Genomic DNA, 20,916 nt, shown 5'->3' on the forward strand with positions numbered 1-20,916 from the left:
TCCATCAAGTATGATGTCTTGTCCTTGTTTTCTACCTGGAACGATCTCTCCTCGTCATTGCTTCTCCAGCTCAATTGGCTCTCCTGAATTAGTTAGTGTCATACCTCCCAGATTGGGCCACCTCGTTATACCAACTCCCAGATTGGGCCACCTCGTTATACCAACTCCCAGATTGGGCCACCTCGTTATACCAACTCCCAGAATGGACCGTGTATTCAGTCAGCCGTAACAGGTCGCGGGCCATAGTGGCACAGAACCGCCGTGGCACAATGACTGCAGAAGTCCAGAATCATGCGATGCTTGATGCAGCTCTGTAAGTGAAACTATGAGTCCTCTAACAACAATGGCACTGTTCATACCTTGCTTGTCGCCCTGCTTTATTCACATCTAAAGCTGAATACAAATATGACAGAAAGAGAGGTGCCTTAAAGGGGCACAGATTGCATCCACACCGTCTTTCAGGGCAGATGACATCTGCCTGTGGTGCGTGTGGTGAGTTACAGTGTCTGTGTTTCCGGATGACCTTCAGGCAATCAACCACAACCCTATAGCTTTTCACACGTTCAAACTGAGCTTTTTTGAGGTATAATGTGATAGACAGTGTACACAATGTTTGTGTCACATACATCGTAGGTCTATCATTCTACATAGGAAGGTAAGGTATGGTTCATGATCGGAACAGGGTTATTTGATTAAATGATATCAGCTGCCTTGTTGCCTTGCACTTTCAAAATACCCTGACAGTTCTTTCTAAATTTGTGTCTTATCAGTGTTGGAGAATCCTTCTTCATAATTAAGCTGCAAATGCCAGCTTTGTCCATCTCGTACCATGTAGTTGGCCGTGGGACATTCCTAGTGATGTAGGTTCACCATGGATCTCTTGTCAGTTACATGCAGATCTTGACTAAAACAGTTGTGTCATTAGTCACGCCATACCTGACATTACTGATGTCACAGTCTACGATGAGGTCACATCAAAACAGTACCTGTGACCGTTTTTTCTTTGAGCTTCATTTTGTCATGATATGCATTGCCTGATGCAAACAGAAAACGATTGCCATTGAGAGTTATTCTCCAGATGGCGTCTTGTCAAAGGAGTGGGTTGCTCTTAGCAATATTCCAGCTATATGGTGGAGGTCTGTAAGTAACCAAGTCTGGACCAGAATCCAGTGGTCAACAGCATGAGCACTGACCTGCACAACTGGGAACAGATGATGTGTCAACCACAAAGGACAAAGGAGGCAACGTCAAGGAAATACTGGAAGGCCTTTCAACATCATTACAAAAAGGCGGTAAAGTAGACACAAGACAGTTCATGTTATTTAGATCTTCCTTTCAATGTGAATGTCAGTTTTTAATGATAAATCTTTATGTTGCATCAGACATTGTGTTGTATTAGCGAATAAAAGAAGTAATAATAGTTGTTATCCATAAAATAGTTCCATGTATATTAGGGAATATTATTAAAATAACAAAACCTGTATTTTTCCTCTTAAATCAATAAACTAAAATCTAAATGACTTTGTGATGAATGCAACAAGAAAACTGCTGCTTAAGGTTTTTTTAACGGAGGCCAACCAAAGATTTCCCAAAACAAAAGAAATATCATCATTCATAATATTCACCATTTTCCATCTTTAACAAACGCATCTGCAAAGTTCATTGCAAATTCACTATTGTTTTTTATCAGTGTATGTCACGACACTCAGTAATGAGTACAAAAGAAAATCCATCTGGTCTATATTACATCTCAAAACACAATGTTACATCATCCATGGGAGCAATGAAACATTCTGAGCTTAAAGGATGTATTGTAAACTCGCAACAGTTTCTATATATTATCCCTGTCTATGCATCCAGACCACATTTAACGCAATTATAAAACCAGGAAGGATATTTCTGTATCAGTATGACTCAGTCACTGAAAAAAGACACCATTAGCTATCACTCTGAAACCAGAATAACCAACTGAAAGAACATTGTGAGGAATGATAAGAGCTGGACATCAGTGTTAACATACTAAGTTTTGGGGCATCTTAGTCCTGATCACAAAAGCACCAGGTTCCTTATCTCTCTTGAACAATACTATCAACAATACTTGAACAATACCTTAACCACTATCATGCAGATACAAACAATAATCAGAGCAGTGAAAGCTTCATGATCAAGTAGGAAGTCAGCTTCCTACGGAGACGTAGTAGAGTCAGGGTGAAATTTTTTTTAGTCTCATTATCTCCTACGTTGGACTTTGCAGATGATTGATGTATGTCAATATGCATTAATCTGAAATGGCCGACTAAAATCCCCAGACATGCAAACAATCTCTGTTTTCACTGTTTCAGTCACTGTTAAGGGTCTACAGTTATTTCTTACATTTACGATTAGAGTTGCACATGAGTCATATCTGCCTGCACAGACATGTCTTAGATATTGGTAGCAAAGTATGCATACTTATTCCCTTATTCTTAAATGAACAACTATCTATTGCCTTTTTGAATTTCATATTGTTTAATGCCACACTTTTCCACCCCACACACGTCAACTTGTAATCAATCACAAAAAACAAACCGCAAACAAGCGTTGTATCCAAATCCCGCCTAGCCCCATCTAAGACAAGCAAAAACTAAAATGAAGATGTGTTAAAACCAGAATTCCCTATCAGTTCTATACACTACCCCAAACCCCACAATAACACTGTATAGTAACAATGCGTTAATGTGATGAATATTCACTGACTTGCATTTCTACTATTTAACGTCCTGCTCAACCAAACATTTCTCAGCTTAATAACCATACTTCATAATCCGAACCTTAGATGGGATACATAAAGTCCTACATAGGAGATAGTGTAAAGTAACGATAGTATCTCCTACATGAGAGTTAATGAGACTTTTAAAAAAGTTTCACCGTGGTTCCGCAGCTTCCCAAGATGGCTAGGAGACAAGTAATAAGTCCTACATCGCAGATACTATGTTCTAAGTATGAGATAGTATCTCCTACATAAGAGTTAATGAGACTTTATGTTTCAGCTATGTTTCAGTGGGTTACCAAATAAAAAATCCTGAAAATGTCAGACCACAAATGGCCAATATTACGCTAATATATTTCTATTGCATGAAATGTACAAAAACATCAAGGCTGAATGTTATGGATAACGAAAAGGAGAGGACAAGGCACCAGTGGACAAGTCTGTTGTAACAACTGATGCAACACACAAATGTGGCTTTGACATAACTGAATATGCTACATATTCACAAGATTCCAGACCATCAGGTTTGCACCAAACTTTCAGCAGGACAGCCAGATACACAATCTGCTAATAATCCCACAATCCCACTACTGCTGCAATCCTTTCAGATTCACACCATTTTCCCTGCACACACAAACAGAGCTGTCAGCAAACTTTCACCTCAATACATCATATGTACAGAAACTATGACAACAAAAACAAATCATCAGAAATTGCATAATTCCAAATTCCAAATATTGAAGGATGCATTTCTAAATAATGTGAAAAAATATAATGTCTATAGCCTGTTTGTCGTCAAAATTCTGGTTGCCAGTCAATGTCCTGTTGTACATGTTTGATCTGTACACACTGAATGACGTCACCAGCTTGGAAGTTTAGGGATGGGTCTTCTAGACTTATCCCGCACATCATGTCCGTCTTCACATTATCTACCTCCTCCTTGAAATGCTTCAAGCTGGCAATTTCTCCTGGAATAAGCATCATGACATCATGGTAAGTTCTCTAGAAAGGACCTTTTGATCAAACAAATTTGACAGGGCTGCTAAATCACGCAACAGTTGAATCTCTCTAAACTAGGACTTCTATGGGAGCAAAATTTAAGCTTATTTCAGACAAACGTCTGCATTTTTGAGATCACAAAAGGACACAAAATATATATATAATGTTCTAACAATTATGAGTATTATTAGTTGTTGTTGATGTTTATATTAATATCATTATTATTCATAATCATTAATACAATTAATACACCTAGTAAAACTGTAATTTTAGCAATATCAAAGAACTTTCAGAATTTACTGATTCTGATTGACCAGAAGAATAAATATTAAACTCAGGAGTCTAATTCCATTTGACACCTGAACATTAATATGCCCTCTCAAACAAACCATTGATAACAACTGAGAGTCTTTGTATAAATACATACAACAGCAGCTGGCGATAACCCATAAGAACTGTGTACTTTCGATATCCGTGCTAAACTTAACAAATGTGTTTCAGAGCACACACAATTATGAAAAACACAAAACCACTAGGTCAGGACCACACAATTATCAGTCATATAAGACTAGCCAAAGCTCTTGATACCAATTTAAAATAAAGGACAGCTAATCTAGAGTTAGACTCTAGAAGTTTCAAATCACGTAGGATTATCTCCCAAATGTGCTGCTTTTGTAATATTAGTACTGGAATATCTAGAAAAAGCCTCCCATACAGTGACTAGGAAGTGAATTAAACAAATGAAAGTCTAATCAAATGAACCATTATGAAGATAACTTACCACTGTAAATCACTTCATCTCTGCGTAGGACCTTGAACCCTTGTTTTCTGTGGAGAGATCCTTTTATACAGCGACACCCTGCAACAGGTATCTTTTTCTTCCTGGCTGTCACCTCGAACACACTCTTAACCTCAGCTTCCCCTGAAACAGTTCAGTTACACTGAGCCAGGTTTTATGATATGTAACATTACTGTATAATACTGTATAATTAGCAAGTCTGACCAATCTATCTCATAAGTGACCTCTTATAACAAGCATGGTTTGCTGAGTATCAGTAAATATTTCCTTTGGAGAATACTGTAATACATAGAAGTGTGTTACCTAAAACCTCCTCCTCTTCTACATGAGGGAGTCTTGTGGAAAGACTGTCCAACAGGTTGTCAAACAGGCTGTAGATGACATTGTGCGTTTTGATTGGCACCGACTTGGACCGCGCCAACTTGGCAACTGCCTGAGGTGTCTTGACATTGAAACAAAATATCTCCCCTGCAAAATGATGTGTACAAATGTAGCGTCATAATTATATTAAGGCTTAGTGTCTGAGTATATATAATTTCATAGTAACTAACAAACCCATTTTAATTGAAAAGGAGACCTAGGGAGACCAGATATCCCTGAACATGAGGAAATCTAGACTTGCTTCATTTAAGGCTTTAGCACTGAAGACAAGACTTGGCAGTAGGCAAACTAACGTGGTTCAGGGACTGTGAGACAGACTATATTATAACTTCCATTCTAGTTTCAGGAACCAATCTAGACCTGTTTAATCACTGCAGCAAAGACAGGAAACATACCAAACTAAAAGAAAAACTAAAAACCAAAATACAGTTAAAGTTTTTACTAAATTTTAAATAAATATTTTTTAGAAGTGTGACAATACAGAAAATTCACGATACAATACTTATCACAATATCTTTGAACGATACGATATGATTCGATTCAAGACATGCTATCTTTAATTATTTTCCTTAAAAATGTATTTTTTGATATCTCCGTCAATTTCTAATGAAAACTAAAAATTTTAAGTCAACGACATGTATCACTATACAATAAAAGTGTCAATATATTTATCGGCCAATTTAAGTATCACAATTATTGAAACTACGATATATCACCCCAGGTCTAATATTATTACACAATTTACCCCTGTATCAGTCCTTGTGTTGAGCAACTGCTTGCTGAAACTTTCGATTAACCAATGAATTGTCAAATTGAATTTCTGAGTGAGTTAGTTTACAGCAATACTACAGCAATATCACCTGGGTTACACCAGAATGAGTATTGACACATTGTACCCATCTGGGGAATCAAACCTGGGTCTTTGTCGTGACAATCAAATGCTTTAACCTTCAGACTACCCCATCATAGCCTACAGTTCATTAAAACATTGAGTCTGAACCACGCTGGCAAAGTACAGGCAAAGAGTACTGAAAGTGTTAGATTTTTCATTAAAGTTGTCAGAAAATCAACTAAAGTTGCCCAGATTGATGCCACCTTGTCTCTGTGCTGAGCTGGTTTACTTACCCCCGAAGTTTTCAGCCAGCTGAACATCTGTCTCTGTGACGTTCCCAACACCATAATGAATCAGGTCAAGACGACATTTCTTGGAGTGGAAGGTGTCCAGGGTGTCCAGTATGGCTTCCAAAGAACCATCCACATCAGCTGTGATTGATGAATATTTGCTTCAGTTAATTTACATGTCTTCAGATGGGGTAATGGAGGCGAAAGGTGTAGAGCAATGGAATCAGTCTTAGGACTGTTTTGTCCCCCCCACCCCAACACACACACAGTTGGTATTTTGTACCCACAACTTTTGCTGCACCATTTTTTCAAGACTCACTAATCAGCAACCAATCTCCATGATATGATGTTGTAACCATGACACTCTGATTCATTCAGGATTAACGTCTGGTGTATTTATATTCATACTTACTGAATCACAGCAACACAGTCCCTAAAATATACCAATACCATTTAAGGACCAGTGACAGATGTTGGTCCTCATGTACCAACCATCCTCAAGGACCAAGGACAGCTGTGGTCCCTATGTACCGTGTTACTCACCTTTAAAGACAAGTCATCAGGAGACGATATATCCCCCCAGCCCCCACATATTTGAAAGGGCAAATCATCTGACAGTTACTTAATGTCTTTTTAGAAACGAAACCTAACCATCCATTTTGAGACTAAGTCCGAATTGTTTCCATGGAAACCAGGAAAAATTATTAAAATCTAAATATTTTAGATATTTAAATACTTACCTTACCATAGGTCTTATGCATATTACCTCTAGCTTCGCTAAACGAGATCAGACAGTCGTTGATTCGCCATCCCCTCGATGGCTACCTCATGTAATCTACGAATGTAGTCACGGAAGTGACGTGATCTCTCCACTCACGCGAGAAGGCAGAATCCAAAATTCACTTTTACCGTCAACCGGAAGGTCCGAAGAGTCCAAAGTGGGGAGGAGCATCCAGCGTTGGGAGGGAGTCATCGCCCTATGGTAAGGTAAGTATTTAAATATCTAAAATATTTAGATTTTAATAAATTTTTAACTTACCTTACCATAGGTCTTATGCATATGGCTTCGACAGATGGATGGTGGTGTGGACTCCGGAGGACCATCCCTCAGCAAACAGTGCACATGCATCAGGAGAACACGGGAAAGCCAATGTCAACGGTCTCAGGATAATACCTGGAACAGGACAAAGAGCAACCCAATAGAACTCCAAAGAAAAACCGACGCACCCTGGGGGTGAGGTTAATCTTAAGACCAAAGGTAAGTAGAAGTGTAGTTACCTAATGGGCGGATGGTCGGGTAAGTTGCTGAGCAACCACCAATGGACCAAATGACTGTAACCCCTCCACGTCTTCAACTGCCAAGTCCCTCAAGTAGTGGGATCCGAAGACAGTTGATGACCTCCAGAAACAGCCCTCCATGATCTGCGGTACTGTGCCGTTCCGATGGAGGGCCATCGTAGACGCCAAGGCCCTGATCTCGTGCGGGTTACTTGCTACCGGATGAGGCAGGTGCTTGTCGTCATAGGCCGCCAAGATAGTCGATCTGAGTCAGAGGGCAATAGTATTTCTGTTTACTTCGCCTTTGCAGGACACGGCAACGGGAATGAATAATCTTTTGCGGGATCGTCTCCTAGAGGCTGACCTTTTAATATAGCATCTGAGAGCCCTGACTGGACATAGTAGCTCCTCCTCCAAGTCATGATGACCCAGGATCGTAGACAAAGGAGGGATGGAAAATAGCCTGTTAGGCTGCCCGGGAAGCTGGTTCTTAGCCACAAAATCCCAAAGCAAACCCAAATGAACACGTCCGTGTCTTGACTGTTCAAACCGGATCTGAGTAACGTCAAGAGCATGGATCTCGCTGACTCTAGCCGCTGTTGCCAATGATAGTAAGAAAACCATCTTCTTGGAAAGATGTTCAAAGGAGGCTTCTTCTAATGGCTCGTACGGCGGCCCTCTGAGATGTTGAAGGACAACATTAAGATCCCAAGCTGGAGGACGGAACTTGGCCTTCTGGTCTTCCAGCTTGAAAGCTTTGAGAAGCGCAATAAGTTCTGGTATCTTGGAGATCTGTGTATCTGACTTGATAGCAAGGACAGAATTCAAAGCTGACAAATAGGTGCCTAAGGTACTGCCTTTGAGATGTCTAGAGTTCCGTAGGTAGAGAAGGAACTGTGCCACAAACTGAGGAGATGCTGCCATGGGATCTTGAGATCTTCGTGCGCAAAAATTCTCAAAAGAGCGCCATTTGTCGTCATATAAAAAACGGGTAGAAACTCTATGCGCGCGAGCTATAACGTTCGCCACGTGCGCAGAGTAGCCCTTAGCCTTTAATGCTCTCTGCAGATGACCCATGCGTGAAGATGGAATCGCCGTGGATCCGGATGCAGCTGTCGACTGTGTGGATGTCGAAGCAGATGCAACCACTCTGGAAGTTTGTAAGGGTCTCCGCTGGCGAGCCGTCGAAGATCGGGAAACCACGATCTGGCTGGCCACCAGGGTGCGACCAAAAGCAGTCGGAGGTTCCGCGTCAGTCTGATCTTGGCGATTACATCCGAGAGAAGGATTGGCGACGACATTCTTCTCTTACGTTGTGTAAAACGTTTCCTCCGAACCGCCAAAAAGGTCTTGAAATCGGCGAGAGATAACGCTTGACAGTGTAGGCACCGATTATCGCTGGAGCAAACAGCGGACGCACAATCCGGACACCAGGGATGTGGGTCCTTGGCTGACTTCTGCCCCTTGCAGACAGTACAATAGTGTTGAGTCATACACAGAAACTGTAACAGACAAGAAACCAAGACTTGACGATATGTTGATACAATACTAGGAGAAAAAAACCCCTACATAAAAATGTAGAAAGTAGTTGCACCCCTACGTAAAAAATAGACACACCCGTAAATGCGGGGCAGCGAAAAACAACAACCACAATGGCTGCCTTCGCTACGCTGAAATTCATGGCAGAAAATGGTATGATAAATACCGAAAACACAAGTGAAAATGACCAAGCATGGGCAGAAACATGACGGGCAAACAACCAACAAGATGAATTACCCCCATGGACGCCATACCATTCTCACCTACGACACGGACAAGCCCTGCCTGAGTGAGAAAAGAACAGCACGAGGTAGCAAGGTAAGCACATTAAATGCTTGTATGACTTGACTTTGATACATAATGAGGGGATACAAACCATACCTACCAAGGAGTAGCAACTTTATTGAAACTACACACAGTAGGAAAAAACTGCAAACCAACACGTCCGTTCGCACGAACGCTAAAGGTAAAAGTGAATTTTGGATTCTGCGCTCTCACGCGAGTGGAGAGATCACGTCACTTCCGTGACTACATTCGTAGATTACATGAGGTAGCCATCGAGGGGATGGCGAATCAACGACTGTCTGATCTCGTTTAGCGAAGCTAGAGGTAATATGCATAAGACCTATGGTAAGGTAAGTTAAAAATTAAATATGCCAAAACTTTATAAATAGCAAAAGGCATGACTTTGTAGTCTGCCTCAAATATCTGCCAAGTTTTGCAGAAAAATATTGAACAGTTTTTGAGTTCTGCTCCGGAAACGAAGCCCATCCCTCCATTTTGGAGAGTCCAAAACATTTCCATGGAACCCAAGACAATAATAAATCACAAAAAACAGTAAATAGCAAAAGGCACCACTTTAGATTCTGATTGATATATCTACCAAGTTCTGCACAAAAGTATTGAACTGTTTTTGAGTTCTGCTCAGGAAACGAGCATTTTGTGACTAAGTCCAAAAAATTTCCATGGAAAATGGGAAAATGATAAATCACAAAAATCTGAAAATAGCAAAAGGCACCACTTTAGGGTCTCCCCTACATATCTTCCAAGTTTTGCAGAAAGATATTAAGAAGGTTTTGAGTTGTGCTCCAGAAAAGAAGCTCATCCCTCCATTCTGGGACTAGTCCGAAACATTTCCATGGAAACCCAGAAAATTCTAAATCACAAAAACCTGTAAATAGCAAAAGTCACCACATTGGGGTCTGCCACATGTATCTACCAAGGTTTGCTGACAGATATTAGGAACTTTTTGAGATGTGCTCCGGCAACGAAACACACCTACATTACATGCCAGGGGGATAACTTGTGACAGCTGTGGTCCCCATCTACCATGTTACTCATCTTTAAAGCTAGTGACAGCTGTGGTCTCTACGTACCATGTTACTCACCTTTAAGGACTAGTGACAACTGTGGTCCCTATGTACCATGTTACTCACCTTTAAGGACTAGTGACAACTGTGGTCCCTATGTACCATGTTACTCACCTTTAAGGACTAGTGACAGCTGTGGTCCCTACGTACCATGTTACTCACCTTTAAGGACTAGTGACAACTGTGGTCCCTATGTACCATGTTACTCACCTTTAAGGACTAGTGACAGCTGTGGTCCCTATGTACCATGTTACTCACCTTTAAGGACTAGTGGCAGCTGTGGTCCCTCATATCCAATGACTGCTTCCTTCTGTTTCTGGGAGCTCATGCCATACTTGCGTCCACTCTCCCTCCTCTGCTGAACCGCCTGCTTGTACACAACATCATGCTGAGATCTCTTCTCATCAATCACAACCTGGTTCTCATCAATCTTCTTCAGAGTCTCCTGTTGTATTCTCCACTCTAATGCATCCTTCAAAACTTGCTGCAGCAGTAGATAGAGTTTATAGGTTACTACTGATACTTCTGCAATACAACTGACAACACAAAACAATATCTTTGTTGTGGATACATTTCAAAGTGATTTCTTCCGATCTTACAGTCCTAAACCACTGGTGTGGTGTCATTTGTGCCTAAACCACTAGTGTGGTCTCATTTGTACCACTCTGATTATTACTTTGGTTGCATCAAAGCTTGTTACCATAATGTGAGAAGAGTCTAAAGGGACAGTCTGTAGACATGTAGACATTTACCCCTTGGTGACTCCCACACCCATGAGCATGCTACTCCACAAAACAGGGATATTTGACTTGACAAAACAAGAGTCATCAGAAGATGACATATCCCCCTGGCCCCCAATCATGAAAAATGTAAATGCCATATATCTGTAAACAACAAAAGGCACCACTTCAAGATCTGTCTCATATATCTGCCAAGATCTGTTGGAAGATATGAAATGGTTTTCGTGTTGTGCTCTGGAAACGAAGCCCATCCCTCCATGGTGAGACTAAGTCAGAATCATTGCCATGGAAAATGGGAAAATGATAAATCACCAAAATCTGTAAATAGCTAATTGCACCACTTTAGGGTCTCCTCACATTTTTTAGTTCCGCTCTGGAAACGAAGCCCATCCCTCCAATTTGAGACTAAGTCCGAAACGTTTCCATGGAAACCCAGAAAATGATAAATCACAAAAATCTGTAAATACCAAAAGGCACCACTGTAGGGTGTGCCACACATATCTACCCAGTTTTGTTGACAGATATTGGGAAGTTTTTGAGCTGTGCTCCGGAAATGAAATACACCTCTCATATTTGAGACTAAGGCCGAAATATTTCCATGGAAACTGAGAAAATAATAAATCACAAAAACCTGTAAATAGCAAAAGGCACCACTTCAGATTCTGACTGATATATCTGCCAAGTTTTGCACAAAACTATTGAATGGTTTTTGAGTTCTGCTTCGGAAATGAAATACACCTCTCACGTTTGAAACCAAGGCCGAAACATTTCCATGGAAACCGAGAAAATGAAAAATCATAAAAACCTGTAAATAGCAAAAGGTACCACTTCAGATTCTGATTAATATATCTGCCAAATTTTGCACAAAGCTACTGAACAGTTTTGAGTTCTACTTCGGAAATGAAATACACCTCTCAGTTTTGAGACTATGTCCGAAAGGTTTCCATGAAAACTGAGAAAATAATAAATCATAAAAACCTGTAAATAGCAAAAGGCACCACTTTAGGTTCTGATTGATATATCTACCAAGTTTTGCAGCAAAATATTGAACATATTTTGAGTTATGCTCCGAAAACAAAGCCCACCCCACCATTAGACTAACGCCAAAATGTTCCATGGAAAAACAAACAAAAAAATGCCCAAACTCTGTAAATAGCCAAAGGCACAACCATAGGCTGAGATTATTATATCTGCTAAGTTTGGTCTAAAAATATTGAATGGGTTATGAGTTATGCTCCGGAAGCAAAATGATTATGGAAGGATGGACGAGGCGTCGACTACATCCATAAAGAAGATGTTTCTGATATCCTATCTAATAGTGCACTCATACACTCATTACTCATACACAGATAGCACATCCTCAATAATTTCCAAGGTATGTGTTCCAGTAAATCTCCACTAGTACCCTGGATGCATCTGTGGCTCAGCCCACCAATTTTATTAGCTCCCTTTGCTTGCTTTTATCCAATCAGGTGTCTACACTGGCTTCACAAGGCTTCCATAATAACTCATTTTCACTTCTTTTATCTAACCCATTAAAATTGGCAACACAAGTTCTTGCATACATTTGTTTTTCAGACCTGTCAACTTGTCTGTATGATTTTTCCCTAAATCTGAATCAGCCAGCATGCAAACCTTTGCAGCTGCAACCACTATCTTTGTTGACACTGGCAAGCTTGGTTGTAAGGGCGTATCAGATTGGCTCTTGTGAGAGGGCTTACCCAGTAAAGGGAGGTAATAAAATTATTGGGCCGTTGATCCTAGAGGATGAGACACAGAACAAGAAGAAAAAGTCATCAATATCCCCTGGCAAAATATCCTTCATGAGTATGTCTACAAGTTATGATTATGCAAAATGTTTTGGTGAGTATATAGAAAAGTGGAAGGAGAGTAATGAAAGGTTTTAAAAGTTCTACTCCCGAAAGGATCACAACCAGAAATTTCAGTCTGTTAAACTTGTTGCCATGGAAATGCCAAGATATTTTATTCAGATATCCAAAAGGCACCAGTACACCACCTTACCAAGCTATGTACAATGTTTGGTGAAGAAATAGGAAAATTTAAAATAAAACAAGCATACAGAGTTCTGAAATTCTCCTAAAGAAAATAGCTAGAATGAGGCAACCAAATGCCTAATGTGGATACCATGCTCTCTACTTGAAGAACCTCATCTCCAGCTGAAGGCAGATCCTTCCAACCAATGATCTGAGCTGGAGTAGAAGGAGGTGCTTCCTGCAGGGGTCGGCCTTGGTCGTCAAACATACCTCGCACCTGTACAGTAAAGAGGTATCAATTTATTCGGATATGAAACAGCACTTCCAGTTTGTTATTTGATATGAAATCTGCATTTCCTCATAAAAAAACACTGATTTGGACCAGGGACAATGTTTTGTAGGTAAGCATGGATGGTGCCCATCTTGGGAACATCTTTACATAAACAGTATGAAAACCTAATGAATAATATCTAAATAATATCACTCGAAATCATAATGGTCAAAGTGTGATAAAAATCTTTGTTTGTCCTCTTGAACATGAAACTTCCCCAAAGTGACAGACCTTATAAATGTTATGAAACTTGGAAACAACCATTTGACTTTTGACAGCTCCAAAATGCCTCAATACAATCCACTTTACAGGTGAAAACACAAACACATGCACACAACTCCAATATGTATTAAATGATGCAGACACAAGTAGTGGAGTAGGTTAACAGGACTTGGCAGCAGAAGCAGAATGTCTGCTCTAGTCTCACCTTGGCCCAGGTAGTACCAGCTAACAGTAGGTCTCCCCTCTTCAGCGTCCCCCGCTGTATGACAACTGTGGCAAGTTTCCTGAAAAGGAAACATAGTGAGAGTTTCAGTTACAGATGCAAAAAGATATGACCTGGTTTGATAACTTTTATCCTTCAAACAGAAATCTGACATGAGACATGAAGGTCATCCTACACAATACTTTGAAGTAGGCTCCACACATACAGACCATAGAGTCAACCCCACATTCTACACCTTCAAGCCACAGGTAGCCTTGTGGTCAAAGTGTTCACTTGTCACTGAAAGACACTGGGTTTGAATCTCCATATGGGTGAAATGTGTGAAACCCATTTCTGGTGCCCCCTGCCCTGTTATTGCTGGAATATTGCTACAAGCAAGACGAAACTAAACTCACTTGCTACACCTTCTGTCATTGCTTTTGTGATGCATCATGGCTTCAGCTACCTCACTTCTTCAGGCCCAGAGGGCAACAGACTCTGATAGTCTGTAAGTTACTCAGTCAATGCATAGTTTCTGCCTACAACTAGACCCCAGATCACTCACCCCCTGCCTGGATCTGTCATGGCATCAACTACCTCAATTCTTCAGACCCAGAGAGGAACAGACTCTGATAGTCTGTCGTTTCTGCATAGTTTCTGCCTACACCTAGACCCCAGGTCACTCACCCCCTGCCTGGATCTGTCATGGCTTCGATGACACTTCCTTCCACAAGCCCCTTCGGGTCAGCCTTCAATTCCATCACTTCAGCTTGTGTTACAATAGCTTCTTGCAGTAAGTCCAAGTTAGTTCCCTAAAATGATCAAGACCATGACCATCAGACCTTTCCAACTATCTTCAATCATTTAAAAACTCATCCCGGAATCATACAAATTCCATGTACATGGTTTTGAGGCTGTGTTACTCATTGTAGAATAGTGCTGTAACTGAGTTACACTGTTTCTGTTTTGATTCGGTGGTTGGTTGTAAGTCTGTCTAGTCAGACTACAAGACTTGAAGGATTGACAGCGTCTAGAATATTCTAGGGTAGTCTGACCAAGGTAGTACTTCTGGAAAGAATAGTTAATATAAAGGGCCCAACTCTGCCTTGGTCATCTCACATTACAGCAGTGAAGGTCACCATGGATACTCATACTCCTTGGCCTATGTTGGAACACTAATGCAGAGATGAATATTATTCTCACTGTGTTTACAGCCATATATCATATCACACTGATTTAGAAACTTGATAATTTTTCAACTGCTAATTATATCACATTTCTTTGTCTTTCATAATCCTAAAAAAGTCATTTACATGTAGAATTTTGGTTAACTTTGTGTTTCAACTTGGGAGTCAAAGTGTAACAATGTTCATTGTGCATTCCAAGCGGGAATGAAACATCACTATACACTGTAGGATCTGGTTCTGTTAATCACTGCACCACAGTTACATACCTTCAGTGCTGAGATGGGGATTGCTTGTACTTCCCCCTGGAAGTCCTCCAGAACCAACTGTTGCTCCAGCAACATGTTCTTTGTCCTTTCCTGTCACACAGAACCCATCAATATCATCTACCTGCTTTCATGTTGTGGAAAAATACAAGAAATATTTAATGTTTCAGGACAACTGTACTTTACCGGTCCTTGCTTTCAGCAGTTAACCCTAACCTTAACCTAATCCTATCCCAACTTAATCCTATCCTAATCCTAAATTCCCTAACCCTCAATTCTGGCAACCCATAAAGTGCAGTCTACCCAATGTTTCAGGGTACACATGTCCTAAATTGCGGACCCATGACAATATGGGTTAGAATTGGTCTGTTTTAGTAACCCATGCTTGTCGTAAGAGGCGACTAACGGGATGGGGTGGTCAGGCTCGCTGACTTGGTTGACACATGTCAATAGATTGATGCTCATGCTCTTGATCACTGGATTGTCTTGTCAATATTCAAACATTCACAGACCGCTATCATATATCTTGACAACAGCTGAGTGTGGTGTTAAACAGCAAACCAACCCCTACAATGTCCTAACACAGAGATCGCCTCTAACTTTACTTACAATGTCAGCTTCAGGCTTGTCCACCTTGTTTATTGCCACAATAATTGGAACTGAAACAAGTTCATACATCTGTGAAGTTATAACATTTGACAAAAACAGATTTTCCAAACTTATTAACACATCTTATTACCTCAGTAAAGGTAATATCATAACTTCGCAAAAGTGACAAGATCTCTTACTTTCAAATTCTGAATTTGATTAGAAATATTGGAATATCATTACATTTTTGGTTTGAACTTAGTTTTAAACATTTATCAAAAGAATTCTTTTCTATCTTTAAGTTTTTCTTGTGATAAAAACTGATGAACACATGATGTACCATCTGCCTCTTTGGCATGTTGTATGGATTCCTTGGTCTGGTTCATGACTCCATCGTCTGCAGCGACCACAAGGATGATGATGTCCGTCACTTTTGCTCCCCTAGCTCGCATCGAGGAGAAGGCAGCATGTCCAGGGGTATCCAGGAATGTGATGGACTCACCTGATGAAAGTTTCACTGAAAAGAACATGAGCCTTACTATATTACTAGTGAATATTATACATATGTGGATGTATTATTATCATTTATTAATCAAAATTATATTTAGGAATTACTAAACTGGAAAATTGCACAATTACAGTGAAACAGAAAATGAGGTCATTTGTGCTCTTGGCCTCTGGTAACACCAAATACAGTACACAAAGGGACACAACTCTGCAATGCAAAAGCAAAACCAAGAACATTTCAAGAATCTCTGCAACATTATTACAATCCATGTAATCTCACCTGTGAAGGCTCCAATGTGTTGAGTGATCCCTCCAAACTCCTGGTCCACAATTTTCGAGTTGCGCAGTGAGTCCAGCAAAGTTGTCTTTCCATGATCCACGTGGCCCATGATAGTCACCACAGGATGTCGACTGACCATCTCAGCAGGATCCGGAGGCGGCCTGGACATCACAACTACATATGTAAGACTTGGTTAAATCAAGGAAGGTTTAGTTTTCTTAGATGCTCTCTATAACTTGAAGTCAAGTTGGAGGAAAATATGAACTGTGGTCGTTCAGCCTTTTTGCAAAAAACATTTCATTTGAGATTGAGGCTAGAAATGTTGGTTTTTTTAGGTGTTCGCACAAACACAGCATTGAAATCAAGATGCATGTGCATGCATCATGTGGGCATTGAGGGATAAAGGCCAGCTCAAATCGCAATGGTTCAATTCTGAACACTGCAGCTATGGCTAGGTTAACGACAGATCAACGACAACAAGCCATTGGACGTCTACATAATCTCCAGCGACATTTCTTTTGCCTTTCCGTATATTTAACTCCACACACACAACACAAATGAGTTTATATATCACCAGCACAGTCCTTCAGATCTGTACACTTGTGAGTGAAAACAAGGCTGAATATGTGCTGATAAACCACAATATTTTTAAGAACCTCACTTTCAAGTAGATGTACACCAGCAAGAGATATTTTAAGTCTGTTTCCTGAATTTCATGGAAATCAATGTTTAAAAACATACAACTGCTCAGGCTTTCCATTCAGTTTACAAGTAAAGTAAACCACATTCCTCAGACATTTCAAACCCCTTTATATGCATGTATCTCCTTCAATTCTTTCAGTATGAAGTTTCAGTCTAGATGCTTGCACCTTATCTGACCCACTCACTCACTCACTCACTCACTCACTCACTCACTCACTCACTCACCTACTCACTCATTTGCGATAAAAAGGAGAAAAAGAATCCTTGGGTTAGAACTTAAATTGCATTTCACATCTGATATCTTCTTTTAGAATAAAAGGTACCATATATATACAACGAAATGTTGCAGTGATAGATTATAAACATTATAAATAAGAAGTAACTGAATCCTGTATCGATGATGGTCACTGAACTTACTGTCGGATGACATCCTTGTTCATGTTAGCCTTCAGCCTCTTCTCCTTGCTGCCCATCTGATACTTCATCCCAGATCTCTTAATGATGTCTTTAATGATGTCAAGGTCATCAATAACTGGAACAAGAACTGGCTAAGAGTAAACAGGAACAGACTGGTCAAAAATGCATTCACCATCAGTCTGCATCATGAATCAAACATTTCTACACCTCTCTCCTGCTGAACAAAGCCAACTTAGCACTGTGATGTGTGAGCCTATGTTCAAATAGGAAGTATACGATCACTAAAATTTCTTTGTGGAAGAGGTCCTGGACCCTCACTGACTGTTGTGACAAGCAAGAGTTTTTATCGTGTGTACTGTACACAAGAGTTAATGTACACCATATGTATTTAAATCCAAACACAAAAATGGAAAAAAAGAGAGTTACTTTCAGGTTTTTTTCAGTTGAAGCAGCACTCAAAACATCTTTTCACTATGGATGCAGGGAGGGTTCAAACCTCCTGAACTCCCCACATCTCCCTTCCAAAATTCCTGGATCCACCCATGGTATTACGACATCATCTTATGTAGATGTTAGAATTAATGTGGGGACTTACATTCACATTTGCATCGCACCTGTTGCACCAAATCTAAAGTAGAATTTTATTGGGGCTATGACTAATAGAAAATGTTCAGTCCAATATCATTTGCTGAAAATCAGTTTTAAAACAGATCTTCATTACATGATGTGGACTTTCAGACATACACCCTTGCTAATGTATGACTGACCGCACCTAACAGCATTTGACAGCTGGTGACAACAAACCTGATGTTTCTTGATCATATCGATCACCTCCTTTTGTGTAAAGCAGCACTTCAAACACATGGTCTGAGGACAGAAAACAGACTCTCAGGCACAGCAGTTACCATGGTTACATCCTGAACAATGTCATAAACCTGCCTTCATTTTCCTGAGAATCATACCTCAGTTCAACCGTAATATTTTCCTTCATTATTACCAACCTTAGCCTTTTAGGCTAGTTAGAATAACACAACCCTATAAATCAAATGAAACTATTCTCTGACAATCACACAAATCCACAGTACCCACCTAAAAATTTAATTTTGTTAGTCATAAATTCCAGAACATTGTGTAGCATATTATTCACCTGACTCCTCTGGATTATATTTCCAATCTATTATAATAATCACCACCATAGCGATCACATACAACAGACATGCCACTCAAAATAGCAATGAAAAAGTCAGTGAGTGCATGATAAGAGAGATTAACATAGCCTCAGTGGGAATAGGGGACATGTCAAAATATAACAATAATAGTATTGAATTAAAACTTAAAGGTCACATGCAACCCAAAACTCAAACATTATTAAAACATAGTTATCACTTATTCATGACATATAAAGTGCAGTACTGATTAAGAAAAAACAAATAAAAAAATCATAAGCATCTAATCGCACATCAAAAATGCAATATTTTGTAGTTGGGTTACCTCCCTCGAATGAAGTAGCTGCGATACCAAACCCAGTCAGAATCGGTGGGTGTGCACTCAAATGTAACGAAACCTTTTCATTGACCACAGATTCATTTCCAATACGCTTAGCTGGCTTATAAGCCTGATCAGAGGGAAAGTAGTGAATCGTTTTAACTCTGATTTCACAGACTATTTTTCATCGCATTTTTTTTCAACTTTACAAGTTGAATTGGCTTTTTTGATGATTTGTTTCAGTAAGTGCATACAAAAAGATATCAGAATATTCAAAACTGTGTTTACGTTGCATGTGACCTTTGATAATAAGCACAAAGTTGCAAAACATGACTTGAAATATGTTATACAGGAACAAAGAAATCAATGTAGAGTCAGGTGTGAAAGCCATCGAGGACCAACCAAAATGTTGCTGCATGACACCAAATATAATGAGCCCCCAGATCTTGATGAAATTACCCACAACTCACCACAATCTCTGTCCATGGCCTGGGCGAGCTCCTCCACCGTCATGCTTTCAAAGACCGTTACGACCTTTAACTTTACACCTTTGTTGTTCACTTTGAACCTTTTAACCTGTGAATGGTGATTTCCCACGTGTTACATGAGTATTACACATTACTGAATCAACATGATCATTTTAAGGCAGTTCATCACAACAGATGCTATTTCAAATGCTATTTTAGTTATAACAAAACATGCTAATAAACAAATTTCTCTCACTTCCAATGTGCAACAAACAAGGTTGCCAATGGTTGTTTCACTTATTTGTTTATTTATTGTTTTTGGCATGGCACATTTCAACGATATGGCGGCAGAATGTAAATGATTTAGTCTGAACCAGCCAAACAGTGACTGATATAATGAATATCATCTTTGCAGTTAGATTCTTTCAGAAGCTTCTGACAACAAACATAGGTCAATGAGAGCCAACTCTCACAAAGATCACCTCTGGGAGGCATATTTATTGACGAAACAAATGGTCAAAAGCAGATTGATTAAATCTACAAAACAAAGCTGAACATACAGCAAGGTAGCAACTAGTTTTATGCCGCACTCGGCAATATTCCAGCTATATGGCATACATACAACAAGGGCTCTACTCACCAGTTTTTTCTTAGAGTTATCTTTCCTTGCAGCATGGAGAGCCGAGGACTCATGTAAGTAAACTGACTGGCACCACTGGCATGGTCTGGTAGTTTGTATCTGCTTCTGTATCAACACTCTTGCAACCCTTTGTGAATGCTTAATTTGCTGCCATGTTGACATGAAACGCCATTTCTGCATATTGCCAGCAAACAAAAGTCTGCTTGCTTGTGGAAACGACATTGTTTCTCTCCTAAGTTACCATATCTGAAAAGGCAACATATTAAACTGGACATATGAATACTCTTCTTCCCAGTATGAACAAATTGGTACATACCTTGTATTGCAAACATACACTTTACATTTGTATGAGTTAGGGAGGATGGTGAAGGAATAAGGGACCGTTCATTATTTATGGCTAAGGGGGTGGTGATGACATGATGATTTTTATGGAGAAACATGTACAATGTGACTGACCCCACTAAAATATAAGTACAAAGTAAGCCATCCAAAAACCCATGACACAAGGATATAGCATGTATATAAATGATGGCCATGGGTTTAGAGGCTGTCTTTGCTTTCCCAACCCAACCCAAATCAAAAGACAAAATTGCAAACTGACGTGCACACCTCTCCCTAAATATACAATTCATAAAATAGAACAAGTACAAAATA

At 39.9% G+C, this 20,916-nt stretch overlaps 1 protein-coding gene across 1 annotated transcript; it reads right to left on the minus strand.

Moving 5' to 3' along the window:
• Positions 1–1,318: 1,318 nt before the first annotated feature.
• LOC137293844 (translation initiation factor IF-2, mitochondrial-like) lies at positions 1,319–20,508 on the minus strand. Its single transcript, XM_067824615.1, has 16 exons — positions 20,263–20,508; positions 19,626–19,731; positions 18,475–18,537; positions 17,671–17,785; positions 16,552–16,712; positions 16,105–16,281; positions 15,786–15,835; positions 15,180–15,269; positions 14,414–14,538; positions 13,730–13,808; positions 13,123–13,248; positions 10,496–10,721; positions 6,054–6,191; positions 4,851–5,015; positions 4,530–4,670; positions 1,319–3,717 (listed from the first exon to the last, which is right to left on the minus strand). Exons 1-16 carry the CDS (start codon positions 20,482–20,484, stop codon positions 3,545–3,547), a joined length of 2,157 nt encoding a protein of 718 aa, XP_067680716.1. The 5' UTR covers positions 20,485–20,508; the 3' UTR covers positions 1,319–3,544.
• Between the last annotated feature and the right edge of the window lie 408 nt (positions 20,509–20,916).

Source organism: Haliotis asinina, chromosome 8 (genome assembly GCF_037392515.1).
Source record: "Haliotis asinina isolate JCU_RB_2024 chromosome 8, JCU_Hal_asi_v2, whole genome shotgun sequence".
NCBI lineage: Eukaryota > Metazoa > Mollusca > Gastropoda > Lepetellida > Haliotidae > Haliotis > Haliotis asinina.